The 19,485-nt window shown below is 46.0% G+C and overlaps 1 protein-coding gene across 1 annotated transcript in view; it reads right to left on the bottom strand.

The window, feature by feature from the left end:
* Positions 1-16,726, bottom strand: part of Cpxm2 (carboxypeptidase X, M14 family member 2) — a 106,392-nt gene extending 89,666 nt beyond the window's left edge. The window contains exons 1-2 of the mRNA XM_028772544.1: positions 16,281-16,726; positions 6,715-6,813 (exon numbers count right to left, since the gene is read on the bottom strand). Coding sequence (XP_028628377.1) covers positions 6,715-6,813; positions 16,281-16,602 — 421 coding nt within the window. The 5' untranslated portion in view covers positions 16,603-16,726. The remainder of the gene's footprint in view (positions 1-6,714; positions 6,814-16,280) is intronic.
* Positions 16,727-19,485: the final 2,759 nt, after the last annotated feature.

Genomic DNA, 19,485 nt, shown 5'->3' with positions numbered 1-19,485 from the left:
GCAAAGCTCTTTAATACTCCATACATCAAAAAAGACCCTGAAGACGTGCTCCGCTGCAGTGCTGGGACAGACCAAAACCTTAGGAAGAACCTAGAAAAATGGATGCCTGCATTCCACCTAGAGACTTAGAGCAATGACAGCAGTTCTCAGGAGAGTCTTCTGAGGTTCCCAGAACCTCAGGAAGTCTCTAGGTTCTGGCTGCCATCTTTCACCTGTACAGTAAAGAGTCTGGAGAGTTTCTTTCCCAGACACTGAGAGTTCAACAAAGGAAAATCTCAGAGAACTGGGAGGCAAGCCCAAGCCTGGAGCCCATGGAATCTGCCCCCAGGAGGCTTCAGCAACAACGGACTGACTTAGCTTGTCCTTGGATGCTCAGTTCAGTGGTTGCCTCATCTGAAAAGCCTCCCACACTCCATTCCCAACCATTCCACTTACTCTACTCACTCTGCTTTGGGGTCAAACTCCTAATGAAAGCTCCACCATCTCATAGACTAGCCCACCTCCCTGAAGAGGCTGGGAGCCTCAGTCACCAGCCAAAGTGAGTTTCTATCAAAGAATCCCTGAGTCCTAACTAATGCTTCCCAAACACACGAGTGACACGTCTCAGAAGCTACTGCGGCTGATAATCACTGTCAGTGAATCCTCAAGGGAAATTCATACTTTTCTTCATACATTGCTAATAAAATCCACAGAAGGTAATTACTAGTTCAAAACAGAGTGCTAGTCACCTTCACAAATAGTACCACATCCACGGTCCCTCTACACTATTATTTACTTCACATTTCTCTTATATCAGATAATTTCAGTGACTATCAGTGGACGATAGAGACGGATGTCTTCAAGAACTTGGGGAAGGCAAAGATAAAATTAAACATGATGGAAAAAAGCACTAACCACCGAAGAAAAGGTTAATGATTGGTTTGTTTTAGGTTTATGAACATCTGTTATTCAAAAGACACCCTTGGTAGAGTGAAGAGATAAGCCACTGGGTGGAGAAAAGCGTGGATCTGGGTGTCTGACAAAGGACTCGCTGTCATGCTGTTTTTAAGGAAAGCAAACAAACAAACAAACAAAATGCTCCCGTACATGAGAAGAATGGCAAGGAAAAACCTGACCTAAGTGGAGTTGAAACAAAATAAATCATTCCAATGGCAAAGAAGCATTCGACTAGTTACTACGAAAATACAAAGTAAGGCCACAACAAAAGAGCAGCCCATGCCGGAACACAAGTCAAGTAGAGGCGGTTGGTGAGAGCAAATGTGGGTTCTAAGGAAGAGAAGCACCCGCTGATGGGAATGGGGATAGTCACCATCAACTTGGAAAATTCCCTGCCAGTGTGAGGCACTCTATGTGTGCTTGATCATATATGCATGTATGTGCAGATAACTTTGTATGCATGTATCTATATGGAGCTCAGCGGTCAAGAGCTCATGTCTTCTCTGTTTGCTCTCCGTCTTATGTTGTTTTTAGAAAGTTTCTCATTTAACCTGAAGCTCACCGATTTGGTTAGACTGACTGGCCAGTGAATGAAGGATTCCCAACATACACACACACCCTGTCTCCTCCTCCCCTGCACTATAGATGTGTGTCTCTTTGCCCAGCATTTTTATTTCCAACATGAGATCCAAATTCAGGTCCTCATGCTTGCAAAGCAAACACTTTACCCACTGAACCATGTCCCTAGGCCCTCCCTAACAGCTCTTATTGAAGATACTCATTCGCTATGGTTCAGCAACTCTACTGGAGGTATAGACCAAAAGACTCACATAGAAATTGTCCCAACTGCACTCTGCAATAGCCAAAAGGTGAAATCCACACTAAATACCTATCAATAGGAAAATGAGTACATAGACAGTGATATATATAGTTCTGCAGTGGAATACTACAGACCCATGAAGATAAACAAGCCATAGTGTATGCATAACAACTTGGATGAGCCTCACAAGCATGATAACCAGCAAAAGAAATCAGATACAAGGGGTATGCCGTGAATCCAAAAAATTACCAAATCTGAAATCACTCATATTACCTCTGATCACAGCAGTCTTTACAGAGAAGCAGGGGATTGCCTGGTTGTGAGTCAGAGCAGACTTCAAAGATTTCAGCACAATCTTCTTGTCGTAAGTTGCAATTACAATGATGCATTTGCACACTGTGTGGTGTCCATGACAACCCAAGTCAATGTGTGGTGATTGCACACGCCAATGAGTTGTAGCCTTATATTACCATAGTTTTCTCTGTACATGTTAGTCCTTAATAACATTTTAATGGCTTAGCTTTGCCTAACTACTACATCGTAAAAACACTAAACCAGATCTATTCATCCAATTCAGAAGGACTAAAAGAGATCTATGCTGACTGTAAGAAAGCCAGTCTCCAAGGTTACATAGCATATGATTCTGTGCATCTCACTATCTTACAGAGACAACACATTGGAGAAGAGATCTGCATTGCCAGGAGTCAGAGACTGAGCATGGGGAAGGGAGTGTCTATAAAGAAGTGGCCCAGAGAACCTCTGATGGGGCAGAGTATTTCCAGAAACCATACCCACCCGATACAACTGTACAGTCCTACACACGCGCGCATGCACACACACACAGATATATATACACACATGCATACGCATGCTGCACATGCACGCATATACACACACATGCACACACACATATATACACATACATGCATATGCATGCTGCACACGCACACACACATATATACACATACTTGCATGCACATACACACACAAGTATAGCTGGCAAAATCCGAATATCTGAACATGGTCTGTCCTTGTCCAAGTTAGTTTCTTGACTCTATTATTTTACTATAGTTATGTAAAGCGTCCACACTGGTAGGAGGAAAAGGTAAATCAGACCCCCTTCTCCTGGTACTTTTTTTTTTTTTAGCAACTTCCTGTGACTCTACAGTTATTTCAAACAAAAACAAAACCTGTTTCTTAAGAAGGATTTTAAAAGATAAAACTTCTTCATCTTGAACTGAGGATGACTTGATGCATCTCATAAAACTCTCAATTGCTTGACGTGTCTTAAACTTCAGAGAATTCTGGTTGAAAATTTTGTAACCACTCCCAAACTTGCCCTAGAACCCCTAAACTCAAAAATGGAAAACCACTTGAACCTATTACCAGATGTGGAGGAACAGCCACCACGTGTGAGTCTGGTGAATACAGCAGAAAACAGCTCCCACGTGTGCCCAGCTTTAATTCCAGGTTCTGTGGCATCTAGAAAAGTAGATGCTTTCTGATAACCTTCTCATGTGACTTCCTGGAGCAGGCAGATGCCTACACGTTCTTCCAGACAATTTTCCATAAGGATTCTCACCCTAAATTTTAGGAAACACTGGGACAGAAATGGGGAGGTAAACTATTCCAACAGCAAACAAGAAAACTGGTGGTGACCACTCAGCACGTTGGGCCAGTGGCCTGGGTGTGGAGATTTGGTAACAGGCAAGCTCTGCTCAGGGCTAGCACACAGATACCTCTTTTTATTCTATCACCCTGACATGGCATGTGGGTCAGCCCAAAGTCAAGTAGCTTTCAACATTGTGGAAGAGACTGGAAAGTCACACAGCAAAAGGTGTGGGCATAGAAAGAGATGGCAGAGAAGTAGACAAGAGTTCAACCAGCCTCATAGCTGATCATAGAACATCACCCAGAGTGTACCTGGGATACCTGACCAAACTGGTATAGCACTTTAGCCACGTGACAGCTAAGCACACATTTCTCTTGGGAAGGTTCTTCAAGTGCAATTTCTTTGGCTAAGGAAGTCATCCATCCACACACAACACGTCAGGGGGCAGAATCTATATAGCCCATCACTTTCCAAAAAAATGTATGAATATGTGCAATGGCCAATACCTTAGACTTGATATAATAGACATCCAGGCCACCTCAACCTTCTGTCATATCTCTAGCAAGATCCCTAACATTGTCTGAGGAGATGGATTCCAGATCCTGAGAATATCCAGTGGTGTGTCTGCAGCCTAGCCTTGATCAATACCATCCTACAAAAATCTCCACAGACTTCAGACACTTGTAAGGACTCTGTCACTTGTCTTCAGTGTCAACCTTCTTCTAGTCAACACCTACTGTCTCTCTCCTCTTCTCTGCCGTGCCAACAGGGAGCCATTACTCTTCCTCTCCCATGTTCCCATCAATCCTTCCTTTAAAAAGCATAGAATAATTTCACAGGCTAATGTGATAGGATACTCTGTGTACTGAAGATGTGATAGCTGCCTGTGAGGTGAGTGACCCCATCCATGAGGGCAGATCAGGAAAATAATCTTGCCAGTGGGTGATTTGTGACAGAAAAGAAAAAAATCATGTGAACGCTGCATGTCTATGCACATGTGTGCATACCTGTGGGCATGTGTACATACATTTTTGCATATGTGTGTGCATGTACATGTGCGTGTGCATATACATTTGTGTGTGTGTGTGTGTGTGTGTGTGTGTGTGTGTGTGTGTGTGTGTGTAGAAATGGGCCTCCAAAAATCTTTCTGAAATGTCTCCCTCAATTTTAATAACTTGCAATTCTGAGAAGGAAGAAATCAGATAATCCAACTCAACCCTTCTGCTGAAGCTACTAAAAGAAAATCTGGACAAAATATGTTTTAAAATATGTTTGAAAGCACTCAAAAATTCACCAGATACTAAAAAACCCTCAAATCCAGATTGGTTGGCAGCAAAACTCCAAAGTCCTCCTGAAGCTAGCACCCCACAGTGACCTCAGCCTGGTGGCATATGTGCAAAAAAAGGAACTGCTCATGGCCACTGGCAGATAAGGAGGCCCCTCACCAGAAAGGGGAGACTCTGTCCTAGTTTCATCTTTTGTCACTATGATAAAATACCCTGACAAAAGATGACTTAAAGAAAACACAGCTCACAATCCTAAGTTAGAGTTGCCACTGGGGAGGTCAAGGTGGCAGGAACTTAAAACAGTAGGTCATATCACATCTACAGTCAAGAGCAGAGAGAAATGAACACATTCATGCTTACTTAGACTTACTTCAATTTCCCCATTTTATACAGTGCAGGACCCACTGCCTAGGGAATGGTGCCTCTCACAGTAGGCTGTGTCTTCTCAAATCAATTACTTAATTAAAATGATTATCCACAGACAGACCCAAGGTCAACCCAAAGTAGATAATCCTTCACTTGTATTCTCTTACCAGGTAATATTAGGCGATGAGTAAAGCTAACCATTGCAGATGCTAAAGAACACGAGCCTTAGCATGAGGTCAGAATCACAGCCCTAGCTAGTGTACAGTGTACACACTGTACACTCAACACATGCTCCCAAAGGACAAGGTCTTCTTACTGGGTACCTCAGTGTCCATCTTCAGATGGAATAGACATTTAGCTCCATAAATGACTGCAGAAACTCAGAAGAATTGATTTCTGTTTATCTTAGAACATGCTGTTAGCTAGAGCAGTGATTTCTTTGATGGCAGGTTGCTGGTTAGAAACACAGGCCCGAAACCCCATCATTGTGCCTAAGAGAACATGCAACTCCCCTGGTGACAGTCATCTCTGTGGCACAGTTCAGGAGAGAATGTGGCAGTTGAGAGTGAGTACTGTGCAAACCTGAAAAATGTTTTCCTAATGTTTTTGTCTACTGCTATATCTAAGCAAAAGCCAATAATCCTGGGATCTTTCATTCTACACTCTGTTTTGCTACGCAACCCTGGCCAAAGTACCCTCCCTTACTCTACAAAATGAAGGAGGAGGAAGAGGAGGAAGAATAGGAAGAGGGGGCAAGAAGAGGGTGGTAATGGTAATGATACCCACAATGCTCAGCAGGGTTCCTGGAAAGGTCAGACACTGAGCAAAGGATCTAGCTAGTACCATATGCACTTAATAAATTGCCACTAATTCTAATATTAGCAGAAAATGACCCTAATTATTGAAGTTTGGAACAATAAAGATATAAAATAATAGTGACCCATAGCTATAGCTAATGGGTCAGTGGCCCTCTGTGAGTCTAGAACTAATTAACAACACTGAACATTCTTTTTCTATAATTTGAGGGTTTGGTTTTAGGACTTTTTGAGACAGGATCTCATAGATCTCAGACTGTTCTCCAACTTTCTATATTGCTGGGGATGATCTTAAATTCCTGATCCCCCTACCTCTATTTCTTTACTGCTAGTCTTTTAGGTGTGCACCATCACATCTGGTGTGTGCTGTGTTTGGATGAAGCCTAAGGCTTCATGCATGCCAGGAAACCACTCAATCAATCAAACTATGCACCCAGCCTACTACTGAACACACTGGGGCAAGTAATTACACGACCAAAAGTTTCATATGGCTGCAAGATGTCAGGTCTAGTATTGAAGATTCTGGAAACAGAAGACTTTACCACTGACCCCAGAGACCATGTCAGGAGACAAGAAATCCACAACCAAATCTGTAGGCAGCAAAGAGATCACAATAATATGGACTTCCAGGAGGGATATTCTAAGGGAAGAGACAGGAAATTTGGAAGTGACTTGAACAATTTAATCAGGAAAATCTTGATAAGACACCAATGCTCCCCAGAAAACTTTGAGCTGCTGAGATATCCGAACTCCTACAGAATAGCTAAGAACAGACATGGGTCCAGACAATCACCCTACAGGGTATCCATGAGACCTGCCTGCAACCACCACAGGCAGATGATAGAAGAGGGCCAGGGACCCTCCAAGACCTTCACTTACTCTCTCTGACATCCTCATGAATCATGGGGACACCATGGTCATCACCCACAGCTTTCTCAAGATTCTTGCTTCTTCTGCCTTTTCTGTTGCTATTTTTACCTAGAAAGGAAAGGAAAATTATGTTACACTGTGTGTCAGAGGAGCCTCTGGATGTGAGAACTCATGGTCTTCTCCTGAAGAAAGCCGTTCCTAGCTTTGGTCTCCAATCTCCAGAGCCTTGGACGGACGGTAAGGGATCTGTGGTTAAAGAAGAAGCTCAGTGCATATGGAGGTAATCACCCCTCAAAGACCCATGTACAACTGCATGCTGTTAAGTTTTGTAAGTCTTCAAAATGCTGCTGAGCCTCCCTGAGGCACTAGGAATAACAGTTGGAACTGGAGGTCGGAGCTGGACATCAAAGCTAGCATGGTCCCTATGCTGAGCTTTCATATCCAACTCTCTCTAAGCCTATGGCTTGTAGACCTGAGTGAGTCTCTTTATCATTAACTGGGGAGTGACCCTGTTAACCTTCCCATTTCTCCTCACATTGTCCCCTCACCTTGATTATGACAACACTTAGCATAAATTGTCTCCTCCATGGGCACACCTGTCCCTCTACTCTCAAGCTAATTGGCTCCTTCCCTTCTTTCAAGTCTCAGCTCTGGCATCAACTTAAAACTCCCTTTCCTAAATCCCCCACTTCCATCTAATCCTCCATGGAGGGGCTCTGATAGCATCTGCCTAGAGTCAAGTTGCCTCTAAGCAAAGTCTAATGCAGGGATTTGATTGAAGTGCTGAGGAGAAGGAAGGGGAAATAGGATCCAGTCCGGGAAGGCTTAGCTAAGCAAGCCTGTCTAGCTCAGGTCATCACCTGGGGCTTTAAGAATAGGAATGCCATACAGAAGGCCCTCCACTTGGGAAGACCTCTGTACAAAGACTAGTCAACTCAGGGGTCAGGTACAGACTTCCAGAACGTGAAAGGCATGTGAGACATAGTCCAGGCTTGTACCTGGGAGACATGTACACCCAGGATATCCCCAGGGCCACTAGCCTGACCTCTACTTTATTCCCTCCTCAGCAGAAGGCAGCAAAACCTGCTACACAGGAAGTCAGAGCAAGGACACAAAATGATACCTGTGAGACACTCAAGGTGCAAAAGACAGCTCTTGTCCCTACCTGTTCAGCATTATCCCAAGGCCCACATCACTAACATACCGTGTTTGCTGACAGCTAACAGGGGCAGCAGGTTCCACAGTGTATAAGACATGTTCACTGCAAGGTTCAACTCTCTGAGGACAGGAAGGACATTTTACAGTTGGGAACATGAAGGCCTAGGTCAGTGGTTCTCAACCTTCCTAACACTGTGACTCTTTAATACAGTTCCTCATATAGTGGTGACCCCCCCACCATAAAGTTATTTCTGTTGCTACATCATAACTGTAACTTTGCTACTGTTATAAATCCTAATGTAAGTATCTGATGTGTGATCCCCCCCGCCCCGGAGTCTCAATCCACAGGTTAAGAACTGATGGCCTAGCATGATGAAGAGAGCTTCCCAAGGTCACTGAGAGCCAGCAGGTAACAGTGTTAGTGACCAACTCCAAGGGGCCTTCCCAGCCAGTACAAAGGCCTCTTCATAGACCCTTCCTCCCCCACCCCCAGAACAAAAAAGATACCATATGCTCTGTACAGATGAAAGAAGGAAGAGAAGTAGAAATAGCGTTCAGAGAAGGAGCCAGAATCAAATCAGCATCTCCATCTGGGCCGCGTGACAATGCAGAATTCCTTAAAAGTAGCAAACTGCAGCGCTAATGCCGGCCACATGTTCTATTCTGGTCCTTGGCGATAAATATAATTCCTCTGGCTTAATAGAAAACTGTTTTTCCCCTTGCTACACAAGGAGCTTACAGTAGCAAACCCTCACTCACCCCAAACTGAAAAGCCCTTTGCTTCCCTGCAGTCTCTGCTTCCCCAGGAAATTCCAGGCTGCAGGGCTCTGCACTCCCCTTGAAGCAGGGAGCTGGCCAGGGCACTGGCAGTTCTTACATGATTCTTGGTACTAAACCCATGGCAAGAAGGGGAAAAGACCACAACATGAGGTTCTCTTCGTAGCTCCCCAGTAATGCAATCTAGACATCTCTCTCAGAAATGCATCCTGCAGTTCATGTGTATGTGTGTTTTGTGGATGCCCACTTGTGTGACATGTGTGAGACTACACACACACGTTTGTACACACACACACACACACACACACACACACACACGTAGATGGCAGAAGACAACTACAGTTGTTCCTCACCCACTGTCCGCCATTTTTTCCACTTTACACAGTTTGTCTCATTCACCTGGAACTTGCCAAGCATGCTGACCAACAGCCCAGGGATCCTCCTGCCTCTGTTTCCCCAGGGCTGAGATGGTTTAAACTATTATTTTAACATGAGACCTGATCTGGATCTGACCTGAAGCCCCCTCTCTGAGGACTAGTTTTTATGGTATCAGAAGGCATTTTGCAGGCTTCTGAGGGAGAGAAGCAGAAGAGTCCTACCTTGCTAAGACACCTATGATCCATAACAAAGCCCAGCATAGCATGGTAGATAGCCCTAAGGGCAAAACAATGGTGCTCAAACTTTAGCAGTAAATAACAACTTTCTAATCAGACTTAACACCTACTGTGCCTGACACTTGAAACCTACCTATTCAGGGCTAAGTGAAGACCTTAATCTTGAAGGAGAACCTATATCCAGCACCTTATTAAACCAGCACAATCCCTAACTACGTTCTAAATATTGTCCCTATAACCATAGATAAATGTAGCTCTCACCCCTCGTTAAAGAAACATCTCTTTGCAACAGATAAAGACTATCACAGACAACCACAACCAATCAAAATGCGGAGAACAAGATTACTCGGTGCCCTGTCCCAATTGATACAGTACAATGTAATTCCTACACCTAAAGCTCATGGATCATTGCAGAAAAGGAAAGAGAAAGCTCAGAAGAGCCAGAAGAGCAGGACATTTTCTGTGGTTGTGTCTCCTAGAAATATGCGAGAGACATCCATGAAGTCTTACCAATGTGGCTGGCTAAACAATACCTGAGCAATGACATCATCCATGGACAGTCTAATATGGAAAGGGTAAGCTTAAGAAGCCTCAATCCTAGAGTAAGAACTATAGGCAACTAGGGACAGCTGAGAGCAGGAGAAATGGTTTTCCAATGACAAGGCTTCCAACTGGTTATCCAGTATCAAGTGGTCAGCCCTGAGATCATACTCATACAGATAACATTCTACAAACTGAGCAGGTTGTAGTTACATATTTAGGAGTGTGTGTGTGTGTGTGTGTGTGTGTGTGTGTGTGTGTGTGTGTAAATGTATATATGTCTAGATACAATTAAAGGAAAAAGCCATGAATTTGAAAGAGCAACAGGGTGCACCAGGGAGGATGGAGGGAAGAAAGGAGGAGGGGAAATTATTTAATTATATTATAATTTCAAAAATCATTATAAAAAAGAAGAAGAATTTCCTGTTCCATACAGATAGGAGCAGGAAAGGGACAGGGCACAAGGAAGGGGGTGGGGCACCTGTGTCCCTTTCTAAATCTGAGGATAGTCAGTGTCAGAGGAAACAAGATGTGGACTGGAGTGAATCTGAGAATCAGTACAGGGTTTAGATGACATGCTTGCTTCCAGCCATGGGTGACCTCAGTGGTCTGGTAGAGAGAGCAACGCTGAGGGTCACCAGGGAGACAGAAGTGCCACTACACCAAGGCCAGGCCCAAATGAATCCACCCACAAATGCCTGTCCGCCCCTCCCCCCGTCTCTGTCTATTCTTCTCAGGTGCTACATCCTTCATGAGAAAACAGCCTGGCGAGCTTCTATCCCCTGGGACCAGGGCAGGGACAGTAGCTCAGCTGCTACAGCAGTGACTCTGAAGTCAACACTCTCACTCTCTGGTTCTCAACGTGTGGGTCATGACTCCTTCACAGGGCTTGCCTAAGACTATTGGAAACCACAGATATTTACATTACAATTCATAACAGTAGCAAAATTACAGTTTTGAAGTAGCCATGAGATAATTTTATACTTGGGGTCACCACAACACGAGGAACTGTATGAAAGGCTTGAAACATTAGGAACGTTGAGAAACACTGCGCTATGCAGTCAACCGCCCTCCTGATTCTCAACCACAGCCCTGTGGAGTTCTTCGTCTTCAAGGAAACACTCCAGGCAGGCAGGTGCGAGCAGGAGAGGGTGGGCCCTCTATAGTGGGCTGTGCCGGGTACCCTGGGCACCTACCTGCCCAAGTTTTGGTTCTACTGAGATCAGGCTGAGGTAAGCAAGCATGAAGTACAGGATTGTGCCTGAAGATGATTTCATGCAGCCTGAGGGAAGGGGGCTAAGAGGAGAAGGGAGATGGCAACAGCCTAAATTGTCTGTCAGGATCTACAAGACAGACCAGGCAGGTACTCCAAGAGCAGGGGTAAGGTGACATAAAAACTGCCCCCAACCCCATCAGAACCTGGGAGGTCACAGTCATCTAACCTGACACCTCAGCAGGCACTGAATGTTTGACACAATCCTCCACAGAGGAGTCAAGGCTTGGAAAGTCACGTGTGCCTGTAAGGGGTGGAGTCCTGCCCTTAGCTGGCTCTGACTCCTCAACAGGCTTACCAGGGAGCACTGCACATGTGTTGCTTGGAATAGATAGTGCATCAGCTCTGTAGCATCAGAGGCTGATTAACACCTGGAGGTGTCCTTTGCCACGTCAGCGGTCCATGAGTGCCAGTGATCACCTAGATTCGAGCCAACCACTTACGGATACTAATCCTTCCTGAAGATAGTCAAAGAAACCTAACTCTAAGGTTTCATGGCTTAAATGGTTGTGATGCATGGATAGGGGTCTGAGAGGGCCTCAGAGGGCAGAGCCTGTCACTGCTGGTGAGGCTAAGCCTATGAACTCATCTTTTTAGTGCTTTGGAAGATGTAATGGAGGCTTTACCAGAGAATCCAGGCTCTGGGATTTTATCACAGACACAGAGGTAGATGGGGAAACCCCATGACTGCTTCAGAACCACAGCTTAATCAGGCTTCCTGGATCCCTGTAGGGTCTCCACCCCCCCATCCTCCAGGCACAACCCTGATTTCTGGTGCCATGGGCATGGGTAGGGGGAACAGGCCGGCAGTAAGTTAACTTTGGAAAGCATTCTGGAAAGGATGGCAGTGATTCAGGAAGCGATGATTTTTTCCTAATCCATCCTTTCCCTTAGAGCTTTGCAGGGAGTCGAATTGGATGGAATACTTCAGGTTTAATACCAAAGCACGTAGGCTGATATGAAGGCTTTCTTGTTCTTTAAGTATGCTATTAATAGTCCCTGGGTTTGTTAAAAATGGTACTGAAATGTTGACAAACATAACTCTCCCAGTCCTCACACCCCAGTTTTGTCCAAGACGGGGCATTTCCATCAAAGGCCAGGCTGTTCTTACCCAACAAGAGATAAGGCAAAGGTCTACAGGGAAGCCCCTTCCATCAACCAGTAACAGTGCACACAGAAAGGGCATTGTTTACAAGCAAATATGCACAAATAACCACCCTTTTTTATTTCCCCTGATGGCTGGGACATAACACACACTAAATGCAAACTGGATGATTCTGGGCATAGATCTACAAACAAACAAGACTCTCTGTACACTACACATCCCAGAGGGGCTAGCTCAGGACTAAAGGGTGTCCATGGGAGTTTGTTCAGATCCTAACAGTGGGACATTCTAGCCTGTGGCTGGAAATGCTACAAACAAGTCAGTGGGAAATCAGAGTAAAAGCCTCCCTACCCAAGCCGGCTTCTAAGCCAAGGAACCATGGAGAAAGAAACGAAATATTCAAATCACTCACTCCCTGTCTTGTTTGTTTTGTTGTTTATTTCAGCCATAAGGGTGGAAAAGACAGGTTATGCAATTGTGGTCTATTAGTTGGCTACTTGTTGGTTGGATGTTTTTCGAGACAGGCTCTCTCTGTGTAGCTTTGGCTATCCTGGAACTAACTCTGCAGGCCAGGCTGGCCTTGAACTCAAAGATCCACCTGCCTCTGCTTCTGGAATACTAGGATTAAGAATGTGTGTCACCACTGACCAGCAGTTAGCTACCTTCTATCCTACAAAAGGGTGGCTACAACTCAAAGTCACCCCAAAGTAAGCACACCCTAAATCCACTGGCATGACCCCATGAGGCTGATATCTTATTCTTCCTGCTGGATGGTGAACACTAGGGACCTGAAGTTTACTCCTAGGAACACAAAGCATTCCAACCTCAGAAACTGTAGGATTCAACCAGAAACAGCTGAATAAACAGAGTCAGAAGAAGGTTGTCAATGAGGAAGACTACTCCAGCAGTCAGTACTGTCCAGCCAGTGACTAATGGTCTTGAAGTAGGGAGAGCAAGTCTGGGGAGGAGTGAGAAGCTGCGCAGCCACTGTCTGAACCCTGCAGTGGACAGGAATTTGCACTGTGACCATTTACTTTCCTAAAAGTTCTAATATTCTAGGCCAAAGTGATGCTTAAAGTATCACTATAAGTAAAGTCCCCTAACTCTCAGAAAGGATTCCACAGTCCTTTATCTTGGTGGACCCATACACACACAGAGAAGCACACACATGTATGTGTGTGTATATATATATATATGTATATATATGCAAATATACAAATACACATGCACACATGCATGAAGAAACTACTGAAATGCATATACACTCAAGCATTCATATACTCGTGCACACATAAGTACATGGAGAAACTTCTTAAATGTAACAGTACAACCTAATTAATAATATTTATAACAATCTATGTCATGCTTTCAAAAGCCAGTGGTGATTCTCTCTCTCTCACACACACACACACACACATACACACGTTTCCAATATCTCCTTTACCAACTCCAACTTTTAGCTCCCAAGAGCTAACTGGAAAACATTTCACTGTCTCCAAATAAGATGCACATGCGCTACCCAAATCAGTTCTCTGCTTTATGCTCTGATCCATCCCTCGAGCTTGTTCTCTGCTCCTACTTCAGACCCTAGCTGGTCCTGGAACCCAGCATGCAACAGTCTTGTAGTAAAGTCCAGAAGTTTACATCTTACGTCCCAGAGCAGAACACCAACTTCTTTCCTCTGAAGCACATTTCTAAGATTGGCCACCTGTTCATAAAATAGCTGGCCATACAGAAAAGTGCCTCTGTGATTGCAATTTACAAGCCACCACTTACTGTGGGATATAATCATCGTCTCTCTGTGCAGTTGAAGTGCACAAATTTGACAGCGTTCCCTAACCAAGATCATTTTAATCTAATCTAACCTAATCTCTCCCCTACTATATACAGGCCTATGTGCTCCACAGTTGAAAGTTTTATTGAACACACACAGGGCCAGGGGTTGGGGGTGGGGTGATAGAGGGAGTCAGAGAGCCATTAGTTTAAACTGTGCAATGAATGTCACACTTATCCTAGCTGGGGAAGCTCTAAAATACTCCACCTGATTCATTGGGAGAATGGCTGAAACAGCAGTGAGCCAGAAAGCAGCTCCCCAAAGACCTGTGAACCTGATTTTGGTGCTTCAGGATATGTCTTCTGTTTGGAGACAGGACCCAAGTGGCTAAGAATTCACCAGAAACAGTTAACTACCTGTCCCATGGCCAACCTCTGTATGCAACATGGCTGTCTGAAAGCAAATGACCCTTTTCTTGCAAATCAGATTATACCTGATTTCTCCTTCAGAGACCCCATTCCTAGGCTGATAATCACTGGTGCTCCAAAAAACGAAATCCACTTCTGGATTGTAATAGCTGAGCCCCCAGACACATTAGTTGGGGGCACTGCTGAGTCTGGGCTGTGACTTTCTGAGGTGTCAGGACTATAACTGGTCACTAATAAGAGTATCCAAACAGTAAGTTGACTCATTAATCAGGCCTAGTCAGTCTTCCTCCCCTGGGCAACACCAGCCTATCCCTTCTATTATTTATTTTCTTGACATTCCAGGTTTTATGCAACTGTCAGCTCACCTGTGATTACATACCAAAAGTTACACAATTCTGTGAGGTCCTTGGAGGAGCAGCCTGTCTGTCTTATGTTCTCTAACCCCAGGGCTTCACCTAACCCTTAGTGCTGGGCAGACACTTAGGAACCACGTGGAGTGCAAATGAAGAGCTCTCGTGCAGCAAGCACACCTCCAAGTTCAGGGCACACTAAAGGATGCTGAGGCTTTGGCAGTATCAGACACAGTAAAACACAATGGCAGACACACTTCTTTCTATCTGCAGGTGAAGCAACTGAGGCTCAAAAAGTAGAACTCAAATTCCAGGTCCCAAAATGGTAACCCCAAGACCTGGCTGGTAAGGCAGGCTTTTAGTTCTCCCAAGCAGAACGACAAAATAAATTACTTCCCGTGTTTGAGCTGAAGGCTCTTCATCTGTAACATGACAAGGGTAGCCATCTGCCAGAGTCAGGAAGAGAACAAAATGAGGCCAGGGGACACTACCAAAATCAGTGGCTCATCCCACCCTTTCATGCTGAGCCACGGCTGCTTTTCTACCTCTTAATCCCCATCATCCCCCCAGAAAAAGAAGGGGAAGTCTCTATGGTTCTATTTGGATTTGCCCAACCTTCAGAACTGTCAATGGCAGATGGTAGGGACTCAGCCATATACAAAGGTGGTACTCAAATGGGGCTTAAGAGTGTCTACATCTTCCCTTGTCACCCTGCCTGGTAACTTTAATATTGGTCTAACCAAATGAAAGCACTTCTGAGCCCAGAGCTCTGTGACCTGGCACAAGATTCCTTTCAGGCAAAAACACTGCAAAGCTCTAGAATTTGGTCACTGTCTTGCTGGCTTCCCGTGGTAGAAATAGTGGGAACACAGCTCCTGCGCTGAGCCATCACTGTCTGAAACAGTTAAGAGAAACTCCTTCTCATGGGTTTGTGACAAAGGCTGGACCAGAAGAAAGTGAGGATGGATTTGAGATCGGCCCAAGGGATGGATAGAGCATCCCAGGCTGCCAGGCACTCAGAGCTTTCCAGGGCTCCTGTAGCCTGCCCTTTCCAAGAAGGCAGAATCTTGGCTGCTATGGGGACCAAGAGTGATCCAGTCAGCAGCTGGGACTGTGCCATCCTGTGTATAGTGAATTTAAAGGGCCTACTGACAAGGGTGAAGGGAGCTGAGAAGGGCACTATCTGAATAAAGGTCACTGACTGAACCTTGCCAAGGGCATCTGCCAAATGACACCAGCCAGTCACGTGTCCATTGATAAGATCAGTCTGAAGAAAACACCTCTGAAGATTGAAGACATAAGCAGAGCAGGAAGAAACAACAGATGCCTCCTTCGTCTGTGCCTGAGGACACCGGGCCGCTCCCCAGGCGGCTTCCCAAAGAGCGCCATTCTGTTTCTGCCTGAGGGGGCAGGGAGAGAAAGCTGGACTTAGCTCAGATGCAGTCTCTAGTGAGTAGCACCAGCACACAGGACTTTGGCTGGTGAAAACCTATTGGTGTCCCCTGGAGTGCCACAATCGCGGGCGCCCCCTCGGGCTGCCCGGTGCAAAAAGTTACCTGGTGGAGGCGTCTCTGCAACTAACTTCTCCCTCTTGGGAACCTTCTTGGGCTTGATGGCCTTCTTGGGCGTCCTGGGCCCCTGCTGGTACGGCTCCTGCTGTTCCTGCTCCTCCACCCTAAGGTTCTCATGCAGTGAAGGAGAGAAGAGCTCCGGCTCAGGCTCTGGCTCCGGATGCTCATAGTAGTGCCCGCGCCTCCAGAGCTCCTGGCTGTAATAGTCAGGCTCCTCGAAGGCTGCGCCCTGGGCTCTGACTCCAGCCAGGGCCACCGCTACAAGTGCCAGGGCCAGCGCCGGGAAGGCGGTCCCCAGATGGGCCATGCCCGTTCTGCCCCGCGCCCCGGGCAGGGTCGGGTCCCCGGGAGCGGCAGGCGGGCTACAAATGATGGCTATGGCGCGGGACAGGGGCGCGGGCGCTGCAGCGGGTGCAGATGGTGGGTGGGACAGGCCGGACGGGCGGGGCTGGGCCGGAGTGGGGCGGGCAGGGGCGCGCCCAGGAGAGGCTAGGCGCCAGCAGACCCGCCCTCCTTCCTACCATCCCAGGGCCTCTGCAGCAGGTGTTGGAGGCCACTAGAAGACTGTCACCAGCCTTCTTTGCGTTTCTAGGAGGCCAATGTTTTGTCCTACTGGGCATCCCTTCTGCAGAGGTAGAGCATGATGATCTTGAAGGGAACTACAGGGCTGTGTCTTCCATTCCTTCATTTTGCAGAAGAACAAATCTGAGTTAAGACTGGCCTGAAATGCTAAGGTGATAACCAGCAGGCTGCCCAACAGTCTTGTTGTCCCAGCCCAAGCAGGAATTCCAGATTCCCTGGATGAAGCTTCCTGAGAGTAGAGCCTAAGGGTCTGGGGACCCCTGCTGCCTACTCTCCAGGGTGGGGTTCTGTAGGAGAGATTGGAGTCAGCCAAAGACTACTATCTCATAAGTTACAAGAGGGCATTTGTCTCTTCCAAGAATTGGGTTTCTCTGGAGAACCCTGGTGTCACAACCCTTTGATAAAGTGCCTCCCACCTTTACCCAGCATACATTAGTTTTTTTTTTTTTTCTTAGTTTTCTCTTAGTGGAGTGGAAGGAAGCCAGTAGCTCCAGCTTCTCTCTGAGCTGAGAAGCTGAACCGTTGGGCTCTGCACCAATATTCCATGGCTCCTCCAACAGATTGAGACAGGTCTGAGACAAGAGACTTGCTGACTCACAGGTTAAATGTCTGAGGCAGCAGCACCAGACTGTGTGTCAAGGTGTGTGTAGTGGTGGCTGACGGATTCATTTGTCGTGTGAGAGCTGGGGGCAGGGGTAGCTTTCATATCCACTCAGTGTATCCCTAAAGTCAGGTACACATAGGATTCCATATATTTCCTGGCTTTTAGCTGTGACTGCTTTGCAGCTTGTTTTGTGTTCTTTCTAGGGCCTGCCTCAGGTCTTTGCATGGTGTCCTGCATCTCAGAGTCAGAATTCACAGGACAAATCCAAGCTGAACCTTCAAATCACCCCTATTTTTTCTATCTCCACTTAAGGGAGAATATACTTCATGTTTAAGAGGCTCTGAGATGATCCAAAACTGGTCCCAATGGTCATCAGTCTACTCTGTACATTTAATTCAAAGTTCTAAAGATTCAATAGAGTTGCCTCCAAGGTGGCCACAGTGTGCTTGCCAGCCACAAAGACAACTAGCCCTTAAGTCTGTCAGTCTGTCCCTGAGGGCCTGGAATATGATCCGAGGAGGCCTCTGAGATGAACCTGGGCTTAGGACCAGGCTTCTGTATTTACCTAGGAGAGGGAATCACAGGCCTGAGGCCCCCAACATCAGGTGTTAGCCAGCTCAGCTGTTAGGCTTTGCCTTAATCCTTTGTCCTCCTCGCTCTTCCTATCCAGGCCACCCGGCCAGCCTTTCGATTGCAGTGTTAGGAGCTCCCAGGTAGAAGGGTATTGCAAGAGAAAATTGCAGCTGATACAGGGCCCATGGGAGATGGCTGGAGGGCCTTGGATCTAGTTGTCAAACCCAGGATACTTCGGATCCAAGATCCAGAAGAGTTCTCCAGAGTAGAAGAAAGCGTCTCTCCTCCCTTTGCTTTCCAAGAAAGCATTAGTTTGTGCTGGATCCTATCCACTCTATGTATGTCCCCTGAGCTTACTCACAGGGGTTGTCCCATCTAAAGCCAGCTACTACAGACAAGAAAGCAACCTCATAGGTGGCACAGAGAAGAGAGGTTTCATCAGCAAGACACACTCCTAAAGTCCCTGCTAGTCAGATGAAGACTAGAAAGAGATTAATTTAGAGTCCTAGTGAAAAGGGCCATCTGTATAGTACCCAGGCCAGGTGGTCTAGCTGTAGACCGACACCAGGTTCATACAGACCTGGAAGCCTCCTAAGCACTAGGCTCAAGTGCTTTTCACATGATTCTGACAGAGCTGAACTTTAACACTACCCTCCATTTGAATTCTACAGGATGGCTGAGGACAGAGTCACCCTCAGACATATGACAAACTGGTAATGGTCCAGGTACAATCTGCTGGAGCCAGTAGTTAGAGTATAGTAAATCTCGGCATCTGTGAATCTCTAAGTTCTGGAAGCATTTTATATCTTCCCTTGGCCAACAACAACAAGGTCAACAATGGAGCTTGTACCTTCCCTGCCTTGTCTGGGTAGCTTCTGGAGAATGTCTCCACCTGACCATGCATCTCTCCAAATCCCTAGAATCAGGAAATGAGCCCTACTCTCTCAGCTCTCACTGCTAATGTTTGCTTGTTTGTTTTCCCTGGAGAGAAGCATAATTAGAACAAGCAGGACAAACAGAACAGAGACGGTTTGCTCAGCGCCAGCTCTCCAAAGTGACAGCCAGCAGCACATCACTCCTTGCCTCCCTGTCTCTCTGGGGATACTCACTTGGAAATCTGTGCCATCCAGTCAAAGGTCACAAAATACAGAGAGGAGTGCAAAGCTGTTTATTATTTTTATCTCCAAACCTCTTCTTGCCTTCCAGTGCCTGCCTGTCTGCAGGGACGGTCTCTGCCAAGATGCCTTCTCAGCTGCCCTGATGAAGTCTCTCCTTTCATCCATGTGACAGCTATCAGAAAGTCCCATGGTAGTACATTTTTCTTTACAGTTTTTATTGTTTGTTAGTTTATTTGTTTTGATGGGTTTTGTTGTTTTGGTGGGGGGAGTTGTTTTGTTGGTTGGTTGGGTTTTGTTTGTTTTGTTTGACGCA

Source organism: Grammomys surdaster, unplaced genomic scaffold (assembly GCF_004785775.1).
Source record: "Grammomys surdaster isolate TR1022 unplaced genomic scaffold, NIH_TR_1.0 214, whole genome shotgun sequence".
In the NCBI taxonomy this organism is placed as follows: domain Eukaryota; kingdom Metazoa; phylum Chordata; class Mammalia; order Rodentia; family Muridae; genus Grammomys; species Grammomys surdaster.
This window is presented reverse-complemented; position numbering and strand designations above follow the sequence as displayed.